Source organism: Archocentrus centrarchus, chromosome 6, assembly GCF_007364275.1.
Source record: "Archocentrus centrarchus isolate MPI-CPG fArcCen1 chromosome 6, fArcCen1, whole genome shotgun sequence".
In the NCBI taxonomy this organism is placed as follows: domain Eukaryota; kingdom Metazoa; phylum Chordata; class Actinopteri; order Cichliformes; family Cichlidae; genus Archocentrus; species Archocentrus centrarchus.
This window is the reverse complement of record NC_044351.1, coordinates 14,312,185-14,331,193: the sequence shown is the minus strand read 5'-3', so window position 1 is coordinate 14,331,193 and position 19,009 is coordinate 14,312,185. Positions and strand designations below refer to the sequence as shown.

General features: G+C 39.3%; 3 protein-coding genes across 3 annotated transcripts in view; 1 reads left to right on the top strand and 2 right to left on the bottom strand.

The window, feature by feature from the left end:
- nell2a (neural EGFL like 2a) overlaps positions 1 to 611 on the bottom strand; it is a 75,811-nt gene extending 75,200 nt beyond the window's left edge. Inside the window, 1 exon segment of the mRNA XM_030732290.1 lies at positions 197 to 611. Coding sequence (XP_030588150.1) covers positions 197 to 248 — 52 coding nt within the window. The 5' untranslated portion in view covers positions 249 to 611.
- Positions 612 to 7,743: 7,132 nt separating this feature from the next.
- On the top strand, positions 7,744 to 12,016 carry dbx2 (developing brain homeobox 2). Its single transcript, XM_030732491.1, has 3 exons — positions 7,744 to 8,109; positions 10,935 to 11,119; positions 11,509 to 12,016. Exons 1-3 carry the CDS (start codon positions 7,836 to 7,838, stop codon positions 11,674 to 11,676), a joined length of 627 nt encoding a protein of 208 aa, XP_030588351.1. The 5' UTR covers positions 7,744 to 7,835; the 3' UTR covers positions 11,677 to 12,016.
- Positions 12,017 to 14,469: 2,453 nt separating this feature from the next.
- On the bottom strand, positions 14,470 to 16,100 carry szl (sizzled). The gene is made up of 4 exons (XM_030732326.1): positions 15,601 to 16,100; positions 15,330 to 15,496; positions 15,106 to 15,198; positions 14,470 to 14,980 (listed from the first exon to the last, which is right to left on the bottom strand). Exons 1-4 carry the CDS (start codon positions 15,879 to 15,881, stop codon positions 14,670 to 14,672), a joined length of 852 nt encoding a protein of 283 aa, XP_030588186.1. The 5' UTR covers positions 15,882 to 16,100; the 3' UTR covers positions 14,470 to 14,669.
- Between the last annotated feature and the right edge of the window lie 2,909 nt (positions 16,101 to 19,009).

Genomic DNA, 19,009 nt, shown 5'->3' with positions numbered 1-19,009 from the left:
AAAAAAAGAAAAAGATCATGTTGGTTTCAGGGGGAAGACATGTCAGGTTAAGATTTAAGTACTGATCTTTTCTGAAAAGGTTTGGTGGCAAGTTAACCAAAAAATAATAATAATTTAATGATGCTGATCTCATCCTAAAAAGCTATATGTTGCAACATATGGTTAATTTAAAATCAGTGACAGCCTTTTGTCCTACCTGAGGAGGTGAAAAATATACCGGAAACCAGAAATAGCTGTAATAATCCCATGGTGAATATATATATAAAAAAAAAACAAAATTAGTCCATGTTTTGTCCACTTCCGATAAATAGTGTTCTTCAATCACATGCGAATGATGTGTCACCCTCGCACAGGAGGCTGTTACCAATCCCAAATGCTGAGCGGAGGCATCATCACAACTTTAGATGCCCAATGATGCGAGATAAAAAAAAAAAAAGAAGCAAATCCGGAAAGGGGGGGGAAAAAAAAACAGTAATGATGAAGAAATTATTCCATGTAACGCGGGGTCTGCTCCATCAGCGTCATCCGCGGCACAGGTGGGTGACAGAGCACGGACAAAGCGAGCTGCTCCGCCTCAGCAGCTCAACAGACGCTCGTACAGCAGTGAGAAGGAGCTGTGTCCGCTGAAGGAGTGCAGGCGGAGGGACGAAGGCAGAGGAAAAACCTGTCCAGGAGCGAGAGAGGGGGGAAAAGAAAGGCAATAAAGCCCCCTCGTGGTCTAAGATGAGAAAACGCTTTATATCCATTACATGCATCTCGATTGCAACCACGCCTCATCCTAGCCTAGGTCTACAGAGCGCCCTATAATCATCAAAGAAAGAAGAAAAAAATAGTTACGGCTTAGTAGCTACATGAAACGCTTAGTCTGCATGAAATCCAGTTTGTTACATTTCTTTGAGATTATTTAAGGCTAATTTAAGGGATAATGATTAACGCCCCCAAAATATCAGGTTATAGATCAATCATACTTTCATTTCTTAGTGTTAAGTCTTTTCGATATTCAAGCGCCCGTGTGTGTGGTGATGGTGGGGTATTATCTTTGCCCATTGTACTCAAAACTGAGTTATCATATTCTTTCCTTATTCTCTGTCCTATATATATATATATATATATATATATATATATATATATATATATTTTTTATATATATATATATATATATATATATTATATATATATATATATATATATATATATATATATATATATATATATATATATAGTTACTATGGATGCTCATAGAAAACATGGCAAAAGTTTCAAATGAAGTGGTCAGCATATGAACAAGTAATCCCTGTGAGCCAAAATCTCAAGCTTTATATCTCCTATATCTATCTCTTTCTATGGAAAGGTGGAGGGCTCCACCCTCCTGTCCAAATCCTCTATTTGAGGAGGGGCAGCCAGTCAGAAGAAAGTTGGCTTAAAGGTGGGATGGCCATAAGCAGAGGTGAGCTAACATGGCTTGTTTCAAACAGCTGATGAATTGAGGGGCTGCATCTAGGTCCAGCATGAGATAAACAAGGATTATTTTGAACTATGAATCAAACAAAACTACTTTAGAGTCCAAGAAGAAAAATATGGAGCTGGAAAAGACAATAATAGGTCTGATATAAATGTGTCAGATCCTGTATGTAACTAAACTTTGATGAGTTACACCAGTCAGCCGAACCAAATGACATAACTTAAACTCTGCCTTAAACACGGCCTTGATTTTGCTACAGACAGTCTGTTAATTAGACTGAAGAACAAAACAAAATTAAATTAAATAATATAAGTCATTAGGCCACCTTTGCACATACCTTTATACTTGTGTATTTAGAGAGATATCTATCACATCATTGGCCTGCCATCATTGTAAATGTGTTGAACCAAATGTATCTTGGATTTGGATTTCCGGCTTAATGACATTCCACCACTTATCCAAAAGGCCTCGCTCCTTCTATGGAAAAGTGGAGGGCCAGCAAGCACTGCAGTTGTCAAGGTCATATAGCAACTGTGGATGTTAAGAATTTCAGGGATTAAAGTGGTAAACGTATGAACCTACTATGGACAGCATGATGAACAATCATTCAGGTATTGTCAAGGTCCTCCCTCTTCTTTCTAGTAATGTTTGTTTTTCAGTTTGATGTCGATAGCCTCTTTTACGTCTTCTCCAAACCATCTGTCTTCCTGTCCTTGTGTAGAATTCAATGGAGAAAATGCACCTGTCACAAAAGCAAACCAGTTACCAGATTATCATATATGCTAAAACAGTCTCGATCCTTCAATAAAGGTGAAGTCTGTCTTTTCAGCAGTGCTACGAAAGCAAATTAAAATCGAGATCTTGGCTGACTGTGGCCCAGTGCTGCTTTAATGCAAAGATGCTTGATCAATTTAATATTTATTCATCTTTTTATCTTCTTTATCATGGGACCAATTATCATTTTGAACCATAACCCATTAATCAGCAGCCATGCCATGCCAGTGCTGATTGTTTTTTCAAACAATGATAAATTATTACATTTTCAGTGGATCCTGATAAAAATTTCTGCCAGATGGACATAAACGGAAGCCTTTTTTCAACAGACTTTTTTCAGAGGCAATTAATCCTAAATCCATAACAAACTCCAGCCAATCCCTCGATCGCAGAGAAAGTCTTTTGCTGGCTATGCTGGTTGCTGAAGTCAAGCTGACAAGTGGGCATCAGCAGATATGATTCTGGGGACAGTTCCAGATACTGTGTGGTGCTCAGATCCATCCTGAGGACCTCAGATTAAGACCAACATATTTGTCATTTCAATTTGCCTCAACGTTAACATAGTCTTCACTAATGCCAATAATATGTGTTGTTTTAATTTTGAATCGTACAAAACAGATGTTTGTTGTTTGCTTTTTTTTTTTTTTTTTTTTTTAAAAAGGTTATTATATGTTACCAATTGCAGTGGCTTGTTCACACATCTACAGTGTGCAGCTAATGGGTGGCTATTGTCAATAAAACAAAGGCAAGCAATGGCTCTTCATGCAGTGTCACATCTGTTGTCTGAGAGGGCGACCAAGCTGCTATTCATTATTAATAATTCCATTTCTTCTGGGTCCAGACACAGGAAATGTAATTACTTTGTATTGCCCACAACTTGTCATTTCCTAAAGTGCCATCAGGAAAATAAGAGTCATTAAAGCATGCGCCCAGGAAAGAATCAAAAGTAATAAGCACACGCACGGCCAACACACACCTGCACTTGCACATCAAATCTCTCAAGGCAAAGACAGAAGACCAGCGGTACTTTCATTTATCTAAAAAAAGAAAAGGAAAAAGAAATCTAGATGGATGATGCATTACAAAGCTCTCAGGGGCTTGTTCACTTAGGAAATAAATACACCATATAGACATACTAATGTAAAATCTACAAAATGAAAATCACTTAAAGTAGCAGTGACAGAATATGGATGAACTGCTGGGAAATAAGAATTAAAAAAACTGGCCTATTGTTCCCACAGGGCTCTTCTGGTATTCATTTGTTGCATATTTCTATGTTCTAATGTCCTTGCCTGTGTTTCATATCTGATTATATTAAAAAAACAAACAAATCTGTAATGTTTTATTGCATCACTCTGCCCGGTAATGTGTTCTAATACCTTTGCTTTGATGTTTGCTTTAATTTTTTAATATAATAATGGGAAAATATTTAAATTAACCTGAGAGTGGAAAGCGTACATGTTCAACATCCAGCTGTAATATGACCAGAAAGATTGGGTGATGGTGTTAGACAGTCATCACTTACATACTGCTATTTGGTATTAAGTTGCATTTATGAGTATTTGGTGCTGCAAGAACCACACAAAAATGATTATTTTTGGCATTCCTGAGGTTGAAATACTGATAGTTCCCATTCTCTCAGCGCCATCTAGTGTGCATAACAGAGCATTGCAGGCACTTTATCACAGCAGAGCAGTACTGAGACCAGGCAGATAGTGTCACCCTTGGACCTGAAAAATGAGCAAAATAGACTCACTAGTCACTTTATTAGGTACAACTGTTCAGCTGCTCATTAACATAAACAGAAAATTAACCAATAACATGGCAGCAACTCAACACATTTAAACTGAGCAACATAATGGGGAAGAAGGCTGATTTAAATGACTCTGAACGTGACACGGTTGCTGGTGCCAGATCGGCTGGTATTTCCAAAACTGCTAGACGCCAGAGGAGAATGGCCAGACTGCTTTGAACTAGGAAGGCAACAGTGACTCAACCACTTTTTACAACCAAGATGTGCAGAAGAGCATCTCTGTATGCATAACATGTCAAACCTTGCAGCAGAAGACCACACGAGGGCCTGCTGCAGACTGCTGGTGGTGTCATGTTGTGGGGGACATTTTCTTAGCACACTTTGGCCCCTTAGTAACAGTTGAGCATCATTTAAACCCACGGCCTACTTGAGTGTTGTTGCTGATCATGTCCATCCCTTTATGACCACAAGCGTACCCGTCTTCTGATGGCTGCTTCCAACAGGATAACGCACCATGTCACAAAGCTCACATCATCTCAGACTGGTTTCTTGAACATGACAGTGAATTCACTGCACTCAAATAACCTCCATAATCACCAGATCTCTATCCAATAGAGCACCTTTGGGATGTGATGCAACAGGAGATTTGCATATTCATGTGCAGCTGACAAATGTGGAACAATTCTGTGATGGTATCATGTCAATATGGGCCAGAATCTCTGAAGAATGTTTGCAGCACCTTGTTGCCACAAATAATTAAGGGAGTTCTGAAGTAAACCAGGTGCTAGCTGTGTTTAAGTGGCCTGTGAGTGTAGGTAGTTCAGGGACAAGGCATAGAGTGAGACAACTGCAAGAACTATGCACTACAGGAACTCTGTGGGCGGCATCATTCAAACACAATTAAAATAATAATCCAATTAAATTCTCAGCTTTCAAATCTTTTTATGCTGCCTCCTTTGGAAAATAAAAATTTCTTCTGTTCAAAAGTACCTGTAACTGTGATAAATGTTCACATTTTTTAACTTCATTGCTCTATATTACCTTGAAAACTCATATCATGGCTTTGGGGGCATATAAAGTGTTCTGAGGATATGTGTTTTTCTCTTACCTCACTGCCTGCACAGCTCCACAAATATGATCCGACAGGCATGACATTGTTTTGTCAAAGTTAGCACAATAAGACACCCCAGTGGCATTTTATTAATTTAATACATTTATCATGAGTTGGTTTTTTTTGGAATGGTCCCTTTGATAATAGAGACTCTCGTGCAGTACATACAAAGCTTTAAAGTGGAGATAAAAACCAAAATCCTTTTATTGCAACCAGCTCAATATGACGTACTCCTAATGAAACGTGGTCATAGGTATGTTGAGCCTTTATAGACTGTCCATGCAGTGCAGTTGCTCCACACAGCCACTCCCATTACCCCCAGGATCCTATTGTGAATATGTGCAGTGAGCTGGCTCATTGGGCCCCTCATGGTGAATGGCCTGCAGCCATTCACTCAGCATACAGAAGCTCATTAGAACTCTATAGGCACACAATTGAGAGGCTCACATTAGAAACTTCCTGTTCTAGGGCATAGACACCGCACACAAAGTGCCAGTTTGCTGCTAAACTAAGCGCATTGTCCTCCTGATTCATAGAACCTGGCCCTCCATTCACGATATTAAGTTCGAGTGGTGGAATATCAATTGCGTGTGCAATGGGCCAGTATCTTTTTAAGAGCTTTAGTGGGGTTAAAAAAGAGAGAAAAGGGATCTCAGTCGGTCTGCAGAGTGCTAGTCTTCAACAGACCCATTGTGAGGACTGTGAATGAAGGGTCCCCTGTTTTTTTCTCTCCATTTCTAAAAAAGAGATGGGCATCAAATAAATTCACATGAACTTGCTTCAGGGTGTTTCTAAGGCCTACCCGTCAAGAAAAGGCCTAATTATACCTCCCTCTCTTGGAGAGCTCTATTGGAATCTGGCTAATTACACAGTGGTGAATTTTAATAATGAATCAGTGCAGATGCCTTTTAAAATGTGCACAAAGTTGGATGAGATTTGTTTTACCTAAAAAAAAAAAAGTCACTGAACACAGGAACTAGACAATCTTATTACAAACGCACAATGTCCTAATGCGTGTCATCACATTTCGAACAAGTTTTAAACTTACTGCACTCACATTTTTTGCTCAAAGACTAATATAAGAGAGAAAAAAGTGGGGGGGGGGGGGGGGGGGGGAACCCACATATACTCAGTGTTATTACATAAAATGTGCCTTGATACACAATGATTCACACTCAAAAGCAATTTACAAGCAAAAACAGTTAAAAATAGCTCTTAAGAACAGTCTAGGCTTCCCTCCTGCTTTCTTTCTGTCATGTAAACAAATGACTCTCCAGCACACAAAAAGCGCTTCAGGGGGCTATCACGAGCCACTGGTCTATGTGAAGCATGTTACACAAACTCACTTAACAACGGCGGAAGTGCATCGCAGACTTGCTAACACTCATCATGTGACAGAGCACTATGCGTTCTCCACCAGCCTGAGGAATAAAAGCCTCAAATTTGATTACAAGCAACCTTTGGCTCCCTGGCCCATCACACAATAGGCTGAGCTGTCTGGGCCAATTTCCATGCTCAGCATGAGGCATCTACACGCGCAGCCTGGCGCTCCCAGTCGCCCCGCAAACACACAAACACGCTCCCGGATGAGTGTGGTATATGCGTTTACTAGTGGCCTAAAGCTACGGGTGGTGTCACCCCTCTGTGGACTTTCTGTGACAATGTTGAGGATCATTAGCTGCAGTGTGAAAGGTTACACAAGCCTCTTATTGGATGTTTTATACCAAAACACTAACACACGTGTGTATTTGGGTGGCCGTTTATGTTTTGCACTTGCAGCACACTAACATGAAACATGTTGCAAACCACTACAGTGAAATGGAATATTTAAGTGCTTGGTTCTGCTGTCTAAGGAGGATTATGGAGCTCTGTAAAATTCTGCAACAGTTACCAAAACTGAACAAATTCTAGAAGTTTGTCTCCTTCTGTAGACCTGAAATGACTGATAACATACAATATGTTACAGAAAAAACTCCCTGTTGATACTGTTGCTGCTATTGGGGGGGGCGGGGGCGGGGGGTGGGGTGGGGGGGTCTTAACTGTGTTTGTTTGGAAATTAAACTCCATGTTTAGATAATTCCAGTCATTGTAAACAGTGTACAGTGTCTTCAAGCGATCTAACAAAAGGAGCAGACACTTTCTTCATTAGCTTATTGAAATTTGCTTCATAACTGAGGGGAAAAATTACAATGACATTACTTTGTCAACTGATATTCCAAACAACAACAAAAAAAACACGCAACATGTTTTTGGAATTATTCAGCAATGAAGAAAACTCTTACAGAGCACAAATGAATCACTGAGGTGTTTGCATGGTGCACAATGGAGCTCTGAAGGAGGCTGGAGAAAAGAGAAAACTATTTACTACTGGAGAAGACTGTTTGGTGCATGCTAAACTTTGGCCAGCACTTCATTGTCTCTGGTGTCTATCATTTAATAGGCTAGTTGACATAATGAATAAGCCAGACCCACCTTCTGCCACTCCAGAAAGGCCCCAGCCTTATCTGAATTGAGAAGCACATTAGAGCCCCTCGGCCAATCGTGACACAGTCCCGCAACATAGTGCAGGCCCGAAGGAGGAAGAGCAGACAACTTTTGTTTCTTTGGCTTTTTTTTTTTTTTTTCCCACAGTTTAATGAAGTTGGCCTACTTACTCAAAAAGGGATTAAAGGAGAATTTAGTGTCACTGGGCTGTGACTGCTGAAGAGGAAACTCTAGGTCACTGTGCGAACAGGATGGTCTCAGTTCAGAGCTGTACCAGGAAGAATATGGCTGGCTGTCCTCCCGCTGTACCAGGATATGGGAGCTCAGGAAAGAGTTTTCTTATTGACAATCTGCTGCAGTCTCAGACACCTTCAGCCACTTCAAAATGGACAAGTGGACACCTGAGACAGATAGTGTGTGAATACCCAAGGAAAACCTGGGGCCCTGAGGACGGAGCCTTCCAAAGCCGGACCCAAATTCTTCGGCAGGTCAAAGACGTAGGAGGACCGCATCTGCCACGTTCTGGTAAAGAGATTATTTTTATGCAAGCAAACTTTTAAACTTCACATTCAGTCCACACTTATTTCGATTTTTCCCCTCTTAAACCAATTTTTCAAACCCAGCTACATAGAGGAAAAACACTGTCCAATGAATAATGTAACACTGCCACTTTTCAGGCTGGAAATTGCTCATAATTATTATCAAATATAAAGGTAGGTAGGTATGTCTTTGCTAATAATGTCACAGTTCGGTATGCGTGAGTCCAACACATGCTGCCCTTAATGAACAGATTTTATAATCTTGTGTAACAACTTAAAAAAACATTTTCACCCCTTATTACTAAGTAATAACAAAATAAAAAAGAAATAAAAATCTAAATTTTTAACAAATTTGCAAATGCTAATAAATGTCATTACATGCTGTTTACATTTTTGACAGGGCAATCTCTAAATTTTACGCAGATGTACAAATGAAATTAATTTAATATTTAACAAAATATCACTTGAAATATGACAGAAAATTAGTAACTGGTAAATTTCGTCCAAAATACAACTGGTAACCAAAAATGTGTGTAAGTAAATGTGTCCCTCATCCCACAAAAACAAATAAATACATAATTTCAGCATTTTACTATATACCTTGCTTCTACAATATTTTACTAAAAAATATGTAAACTGTCTAATCATATCTTGGTCATTACCCAAATATCAATTTATTTTCAAACGGTTCATGTTTAAATACATCGTAGTTCTCAAAATGCCTTTAAAAGTTGGCAGTGATCCAGGTAAGTTCTTTTGAGAATCACTGATATCACACCTGGCGATCACGCCACCCTATCTGACTGTTCCTGTGTTTGCAGGTGTGCTGAGCAGTGTTTTCCTGCCGAGCCCGCAGTATCTGTTGATGCTGTGGTGGGTCCAGCCCCCTCCTGTCTTCTCCAGTGAGTGTTTTATGCCTCATCAGCAATGCCTCAGCTACTCTCTAAGCATTAGCAGCAGGGTCTCCCATGCTCTCCACAGCTAATTACCGATGCAATGCCAAAGAGCTAATTCTCCGTTCAATTCTGCACAGCTCTATTCATAAGCATTCACGGCTGTTTAGGAAGGGGAAAGAGGGGTGGGCTGCAAGGCTTTTAAGAGTCCCAGAGGCGCCCCCTTTTTTTGTACATGCAAATACACATTTACTAGTGCAAATATGCAGCACTAATAAACATCTTGTCTTCTGCTATATTAAGGTAATAATTACCAGGTGTGGGTGATTCTTAGTGCTGAGTAAGGCCAAGTGTTTCAAAGCTTTATTCCCTCAGCACATTAACAAGTTTGGGTGTGAATGCAAACAGCTTCAGATAAAATTTTCAAGCTGAATAAAAGGTAGCAACAATCACAAAAGCTATTACTGCATCTGAAATATTCTTATTTTCCGCTGAAGGAAAATTTTAATCTGTGCTTGGTGGAGGGGTGGGGTGGGGTTTCAGCGTATATAATTTAGGACTTGTGTAGAGCACTAGTTCTATTTAATAATTTAGAAGATTTAAATAAGTCAGTCGGTTGTGATATTTGATCATTGTCCCTCATTAATTGGAAGTTATTAGTTTCAGCATCCTGTGATGCCTGTCAAGAGTTGTGGAAAACAGCACAAATCAGAAAGCCATCATCCCACAAGTCCCTGGGGTCCTCTTAGTAGGTTGACACTTTCCCACAGTGCCCGGCAACGAAACAATGCCAACCCTAGCCGTGACCAATTGGCACTTTCACTCCACCATCCACACGCGACCTCGCTGCAATTTTTCACTCCAGCAATGAACTCCACTAAGCACAAAAAAGTCTCCCATTTCTCAGTAGAAGAGGGCTGGACAAGGAACACCCCCCACCCATTGTGTTGCTGCAGAGCTTGGATCGCTGACCCCCCCCATCTTTCTCCTGTCCTTCAGCTCTCATTCCTGTCCATTGAAGACCTCTTGACTAGGACATAAAGCATTCAATGAAAGTGACTTTTATAGACTTATTTGAGCTCATCTTCACATACAAACTGGCTTCAAACTTGCAAGAGAAAAGATTTAGTGTTGGGCCACTGAACCATCGAGTAATGGCATTTCCATTGAACAGGTCTATTGTTGGTGTCCCATATGGCTCTATAGTTGGCCCACTAGGGTAGACACACACGTTGCCCAGGAATGACATGGTAATCAGCTATTTAAGTAAAAGCTATTGAATGCCAATAGAGAAGTGAAAAGCATGTCCAAACCAGTGTTGTGCTCTCTAGAGGTGGTCTATGTGCGGATTTGTCGTACAGCTTAAAAAGGCAATGTTGAATGGATCAGATAAATTGTTTCACTTTACTTTTGTTGCGTGTGCACCTGTGAGTGAAGCAGCGTGGTATTGGTCCTCACAGGTCACCAAATCCCCTTTTTTTCCAGGTTGAAATGGTTTTCTATTCTCATTTAGTCACCCCCAGTTTGTTAAATTGGGCAAATAGAAAGAGGATTCAAAAGTGAGTGATAAACTAAGTGTGGCAAAGACAACTGGGTTTGAAAAGGTGGGAAATGTGGAACAGTAAGTGGATATATTAAGCGTGGACAGGATCAGATTTGATCTAAATTGTGAAAAACGTGTGTAAATTATCCAGGCAAATCAGCTCCTAATTGGGCTGTTTGATTTCTCTTCATAGGACACTGCCTCCGCATTCCACTGTCTGCTGCTTACCTTCTCCAAGATGTTTTTTCATGAAGCTACACTTGTTATTTGAGCAGTTATAGAATGTGTTACAACCACCCACTGAATATATCTATCTAGTACTTGAAACTTGTGTCAATACACTGACAAGCTATTGTTGCTCCAATTCACTTTCAGAGGGAACAAATATTCAAATGTGGTCTGCTAATACAAGCCCGAACTCACGTAGAGGGATCCTTAGGAGAGCTGTGTTCTCTGAAGAGCAAAGGAAGGAGCTGGAAAGGACCTTTCGAAGACAGAAGTACATTAGCAAGACAGACAGGAACAAACTGGCAGCTAATCTCAGCCTCAAGGAGTCACAGGTAATCGAGTTGGAATGAGCTCATGTTCTGAATATGGGATCCTAAAATGCCTTTTAAAAGGTACACGGGAAAGTGACAGCTGTACCAACTCACCTTGAAAATCAAACCTAAATCCCACTTAGTGAATCAGCAACTGAAAACTGCATTTATACTTAAGTTTAGACATTGAACATGATAGACAGCCATGTTTACAGCTCGGTAGGATGTACTAGCTCATTTGCATATCAGCTTGCCATCGTGTTCACGATTATGGTTGTCAATCTAAGCATCTATATTCTTCAGTCTAAACCAGTGTGAGGGAGTGACAGACAGATAATGCCATCCCTTAAGCTGAAAAGCTAACATAACTACAAATGAACTAAACCTTTTACTCTGTCCTGCTGCCTTAGGTAAAGATATGGTTCCAGAACCGGCGCATGAAGTGGAGAAACTGTAAGGAGAAGGAGGTTCATAACATTCGCTCCCCAATGGATGAGCTCATGGCCCGAGGTCTCGCTCAGGAAGAAGAAGAACCACAGAATCACACTAACACAAAAACTGAGAGATTATCAAAGTAAAAGAGTGCCAGGGACACAGTGAGTGGAGGGCAAACCTCACAACTACGAAACAAAAAGACTACAGTACTGGGAGGGTTTCTAGAAATATATGGATGGAAAACACTGAACATTACAGTATTACCATTTCTTTCAGCGTATGGCATGTTTCTCTGCATGAGAATTTATTTGGTTCAGCTGCTTGGTCAGCCACATTGCTATGCCCTGGCTTCAGTAAGCAGTTTCAGGGCTATTACACTGACAAGTCGTTCCAGGAGAGACTGTAATTGCAGTCCATTAAAGGGCCAAATGATTAATTTACTGCATTTCCATATCAGACTTTATATATCAATCATATTTTCATGAGTGCTACATTTATGCTTTGTAATCCAAATTCATTTGGAACACTTGCTATATTTTGTAAATATTTTTTTCCAACTGTAAATAAATCATTTCAATAAATCCTTTTTTCCACAATGTTTGTGGTGAATGATCACCCTACTGTAAACCATTTGTTTTGTTTTTTTTTATAAATATGATCATGTTAATGGAAGAGCATATTTATTAAAAAAAAAAAAAATAGTACAAACACAACAGGTTATGATGGTTCTCCTTATTTATAGGAGGAAAAAGTCTGAAGAGACAATTACCCAGAGCGTTACCAAGCTCTGCCTCTGGCTTTATCTATGCTGTAGAGAAAAAAAAAAAAAGGTGAAAATTTCTTTCAAAGAATGCATGAAGATAACAGATCTTTCATGATTTGCAATAATTCTATTTTATACTTCATCCCTGCAAACATTAAAAATGGTCCAACTGTGATTTGCAGTGAATACAAAGTGAAAAATATTTAACTGCAGTGTGACCCTCTAATTTTTTTCATAACTATGAAGGAATTCATGTTACATATTTTATTACAATTTTATGTAAATCTGATGAAAAATTGCTCTTAGATACGATCAGAAAAATCATCAGTGAACTCTTGTCCCTTGTTGGAGCTGTACTGTTGGTCTTGCTTCTGATCCCATTACATGCTCCAGCAGTGTTATGACAGGGGATCACTCCAGGGCCACAGATAGTGTCAGAATCAACTCTGTCAGCTGCTGTCGTTGTGTGTGAAAGAAAAGCTTAAATAACTTGTTGCTAGAGAACCTCATTCCAGTCACCATACAAAAAAAAAAAAAAAAAAAAAAGTGTTGCTATAAAGATTCAGTGACATTGTTTATCTTCATGTCCTAACCATGTGTCTATATTATTAACAGCAACATGAACACTCATGCCCAGTGCTTGAGCATTCTCTTTGTCATCTCCTGCTGGTTGCCTCCATATTCCTAAGAGGGTTTTTTAGGAAAGAAATATTACTTTTGTGTACACAGGACAAAACTACACTCAGATTTTGTGTATATATATATTTATATTTTAATGGCAATTCAAATGACGGTGGTTGATGATGATGAATGAATGACAGATGAAGGTTAATGGGTAGTGACTGATGTTCATTGTCAATTGACAAGCACCTAAAAACACACACAAACAGAACACAAATTTGGAGTGCAGGTCATTGGAGACGCCACGCATTCTTGAACACTGCTGCATAACTCTTGGAAAGAGAGAGAGATCTTTAAGGTAAGGAACATCCAGCCTGCCCGTAGCCACAAACCAGGACAGTACCATCCATGGAAAAGTTCAGGTATCAGTGTAAATATAAACCAAGAAGAAGTGAGAAAGAAACATTTGATGTAACAAATAATAATGAATACATTTTGACACCTGCTTTCATTCTTACCTTCATGTGGTGGGAAACCAGATAATGAATAAGCTCTTTTGCAGAGACTAACATGTACAATGATTAAACAAATTTGTTTGTAATGGATAAAAATGCTATTTGCATGTCATACGTTTTGCTTAAATAACCATTTAGTAGTAACCAATAACCAAAAGCAGATCGAATTTACGCAGGCAGGAAAAGGTATTACAGACTGTAGACTTCGACAATGTGTCAATATAAAGTAACAAACATTATCATAATAGATAAATAAAAGATTTGAATTTGTTGTGCTCAGCTCCTGTTCCATTTATATTGTTTTTTCAAGTGTTCGTATATATTATGTTCAAATAATCATTAATCATTAAAAAAAAAGTCCAAATACATTGTGCATCACATCATATCGCACATGCGACACACTGTGTATTACACTAAATGGAATGACGATGCTATCACTTCACTGCTACTCCGCAGGGCTAATTGGGGCTAACAGCATTTGTTTTGACCTCCAGGACATCATAAAAATGAAAAGTAACTTAAGTTTAAAAAAAAAAAAAAAGAAGTGAAACAACGTGCGTTCAGTCAAGTTGTGAAAACAAGACTATTGAAATGTAAAGTGAGTGATTAACCTCCTCATTAGCGTTACGCTGAGAACGTCGTCACGAATCACTAAAAACAGTTTGAAGTATGAAGATCAATTTTTAAGCAAAACAATAACATGAGAATTACATGTTACAAACTGCAGAATACAATGTTTCAGAACTGACACGGGTGTGCCACCTTGTGGTGACACAAGTGATAACTGATGAGGGCTTTTCATTAGTTCATTGGTCAAAGATTTTCATTTTGGTTTTAATAAAGAGATAAATATATTAGGCTACAGAAAGGCTTATAATCATGGGAAGGAAACCTCACAAGTATCCATCCAAGTGGTTTCATAGGACGACTGTTTTATTGTCATTTTTTCCAAACAACTCATGAAACATCATAAATACAGATTTGAACAGAAAATATAATCTACTATAAATTTATATGTATAACACTATATACAGGTCTTAGTGCGTCTTAATGCAGTGTGCTAACAAAGCACTAACAAAGAAAAAATGAAACTGATGAGCAAATTGTCTGATTCTGTGTGTTTTACCCGCCTTTACAAATGTTTCTTAAAATCCAACGCCAGGAAGCTCCTCCTGTCCTCATGTGGCCCTACGCTTCAAAGCACAGATTTCAAGTTCCTGTTTTTGTCCATGTCCATTCAACATCTGTGGTGCTTCCATTTTCGAATTGCCACTGCAATGTTTGCGTCTTTTCTGTGCCAAGGGAAGACACGAGTTAGAGAAAGGGTTCCATCGTGCTGCACAGAACCAGTCAGCACATAAAGCTGTGACCTCCCAGGACGCACGAGGGCGTGGGCACATCTAATGTTGATAAGGAGCCACTGCTGGAGCAGATGCTGGGTGTCATAGGGCAACAGAGGACCCTGACGGATAAACTCAACCCGCCCCTCAATTTCAAATTCTGGCTCTCCTGTGGGTAGGCGAAGACGGTGAAGTCTGGCAGTAACAGCTGTAGGGAAGAGAAAAAAAAATATTACCAGGAAAATTGGAAGTTGTGACCATTAAAAAACAACAACACAGTATGGCACGTGTAAGAATAACCCAGTTTTTTTGAGAGATTTTTTTAAAACATACCAAAATCATGGCTGCAAAAAGAATCCAAGACCGTTTTTGCTGCTGGAGCCTCTTCCACATAAGGACAGTTTTGGCAGGCAGATTTAGGCAAACCTGTGATTAAAAAAAATCAAATATAATTTAATCCAACTGTTGAGCATATGCATTATTTATAAAACAACCTAAACGAGCAGGCAAATAGTAGTCTATTCTTCAATGGAATGAAACATGCCTGTAGTCATTACCTTTCGAAAAAATGCCAAATTTTGCATGGGGAGAAAGACACACGTCTTCCTCAGCAGGGAAGCGGTCACAATCGAGAACATCAGGCCATGAGTGTCCTTGGCAGGCAAGCACTGGGGCACAGCTCTGCCTTACTGCCACACACAGACTACGGCAGGGCTGGATGAAACTGAGCAAACAGTGAGAAGATGTTACATGGTGAACCAATAGATCACAGTAGTCACAATTTTAAAAAAAGAAAAGAAAAAAGCTCCACACAGAAAATCTACTTACGTATCAAGACAGACAGGCGCAATGAGGGAGCAGAGAAAAGCTTGGGCTTGAGGGTGACAGCCTGTCTGCAACAGCGGCCTCCAATCCTCTGAATGTGGCACCACCTCACCTTCCAAGTTACTGTGGCCCAAAAAGTTTGGCAAACGCATCTCTGAATATCCAACATCTCTGCAGACATGCATCTTGTTGGGAATGGCAACGCAACGAGTAGACTGACCCATGTCAAATGCCAGTAAGGGACAAGCCATAGCCATTAGAGCCACAGTGAAGAAAACAGCCATAATGAAAGGCTCGTCAAAGCTGGAGATTACACGAGGTAAATGGGGGAGAGCTTCTAACCAGTTTCTTGTCAGCCTCTGCTGTCTCTGCTGAAATGGGATGATATATATACAGCAAGGTCAGCCAGCCCCATGAGTCTGAGGATCTGTTATCAACTACCAATCAAAGATGCAGAGACGTGTCTTTGGAGACAACGACTTGTTTTGTGATGACTGCAGACGACGGGGTGGGGTGGGGAAGTGGGAGTAAACAGATGGTGGGTTAGGGGACAAGGAGGGGGAAACTCAGCCCAACTTTCACCATTCGGTGAAGTCACACAATTTCCTTCATTTGCCTTTATAGATCTACAGGTTAGGATATTTAAAAAAAAAAAAAAAAAAAAAAAAAGGAATTCCATAGACTCACTTATTTTTTTCTTTGCTTGACATATACAGTCCAAATTTCAAAAAAGTTTGGACACTGTGTAAATGAAAACGGACTGCAATAATTTTATAAATCTCGTAAACTGCATTTATTCACAATAGAACACAGAAAACATCAAATGTTTGAACTGGGAAAATGCACCATTTGAAACAAAAGGGTTTTTTCAATTTGATGGCAGCAACATGTCGGCAAAAAGTTGGGACAGGCCATGTTTACCACTGTGCAGCATCCCACTTGTTTAACAGTCTGTAACTATCTGGTTATGCACACAGACTCTTCTACTACAGTCATGCTGTTTTAACAGATGCAATATACAGTTCAGCATTGTCCTGCTGAAATATGTAAGGCCTTCCCTGAAAAAGATGGGAGTATATATAACCTGTACCTGTAACCTGTATCCTTTGATATTGTGTACCGATAAGATACTCAAAGCCTTCGCAATTTTATGTTGAGGAACATTATTCTAAAACTGTTCCATCATTTTTAGTTGTTTTTTTTTTGCATGGGTGAACCTCTGCCCATCTATACATCTGATAAACTCTGCCTCCATTTTTTTTTTTTTTTCTTTCTTTACACATAACAAACTAATAAAGTTGCAAAATCTTCCTCAGCTAGTTTTTGAGGTGTTGGTACCATTAAATTAAAATGAATATTTTTCTTAAAATGGTACAGTTTTTCCAGTTAAAATTTGCTATACATTCTATGTGCTATTGTGAATAAAATATGGGTTTGCAAATCATTGCTTTTATGTTTCACACAGCTCCCAACTTTTTGGAATTGGGTTTATATATAAAGTTGCTTTGCATCTTTGAAAGTTCTGTTTAAAAAAGAAAAATGAGGTTTAGTAGACAGTCAGGCTGTCTCCCTTATACTGCAGTCCTCTTTCATGTGTCCCTGCTTCCTAATTGGAGACTTTCATCTGTCGAGCCTCCCGTTCTCATTAGCAAACCTGTCTCTCTGGCACACCTGGCTTTGATCTGCCAATAACATAGATCCAGATGTAAAATGCTATTGGCCCACCATCTTCATTATCAGCTTTATGCAACCGCAGCCAAAAAAATTTCTGTTTCATAGCAATGTAGTGACGTGATGACATGTTCCAGATCTGTTTGGAGCATCTAAAGTTTATGCCATTTCAGATGTTCTTTCCTTATGATGCCTATATATTTTTCCTATGTACATTGAGGTGAAAAATCTATATTCTGAGACTCAAAGAATACTTTAAAATTTAATTTCAACTAAAACTAATAATAATACAACAACAGAGAACTTGTAGCATTCACTATCGGGGAGAAATATGCCCACAGTGACAAGCCAAAAACCCATTCAAGAGACCAAACGTCTCATCCTTAGTTGTCAACCAGTGATAAAGACACTCATTTGTCAAGTTCTATTGATACAACAGAAATCCATTACAGCATCATCAGGTTTGTTTGGATGTCGTCTTCTCCAGATCTAGATGTGTATCTGAGGCTGATGTCTCTGGGACTCTTCCTCATGAATCAGAAGTCTCTATCCCACCAGCTTTTCTCTGTTGCTTCAGAGATGACAAATTAAAGTGCTTTCTAACTCTCTACATCGATTTCTGTGTACCATCCCTGTCTGCCGTGAGGACAATGCACTTGCAACCAGGACAAGCCCTCCACTGCCAACAGCTTAGCCAGCTTTTACAACCTGATGAGTGGAGACTGGTTCCAGCTCGGGTAGACGAGTACAGTCAGTAAGAGGGGACTAACAGAGCAATAATAGTTAGAGACTAATTTGGGAGAATAGCTCAACACATTTAACAAGCTCCCCCTGCTGAGTGCCCAGCAGGGATCTATTGTTGAGCCTAATGGCCACTCTGTAGACACAGTGTCTGTCTTGGTAATGTGTTTGCCTGCCCCTACCTCTGTTAATGAGAAGGTGATAGTGCAGTAATCTTAATACCTGAACAGCTCTGTCAGAAAACAGTCGACAGTCTAGCTTTGACAATTATCCCCTAAAGCCAACAAATGCTGTAGCTTTAGCATATTTCCCACATAGTCTGCAGCACGGGCTTTTATAGACACTGACAGAGGATGTGCATGACCAGTAAACAGGTAACTGGGATTACTAACCTCTAGAGTTGAGTCCATCTGAGGTTGTCAGATGGACTCAATAGCCCATCATTGCCCACCACAGCATTCAATTTAGCTATTTACGTGTCTTGCTCATATTTATTTCAGTATTTAGGACATTAGTGTAAACTACAGAATGTTCTTTGACATATATTCAAACCATTTAGATTTTCAGCTTTTTTATAATACTTTTACTATTTAAATGTATAAAATGCTGAGTTGGTCACTTTCAGCTTACACTTCATTACATTTAGCTAATTATCAGTTACTACCAATTTATTCTTAACTTTTAGCTAATAATCTTAATCACCCATCCATTAATTTAAGCTTACCCTTTTAAAAAAAATTCACCCCAGGTAGCCTATTTTTAACTGCTTACTGTTTAATGAGATATTTAATTTTTTATTCACTTTTTTTTTTAGCTGTCTAATCTACTCAACTTTTTTGGCAATCTGTTTATTTTGTAAAGCTTAGGCTGATGTAATCTTTACATGCAATCTTCTGGCTACTGCTAAAGTCCCCCCCCCCCCAATTTGGCAGCCAGCTTGTCTGCTCTGGGGAATTCACAGCAATGTCCTACCTCCTTACAAGCACCACCTGCTATAATA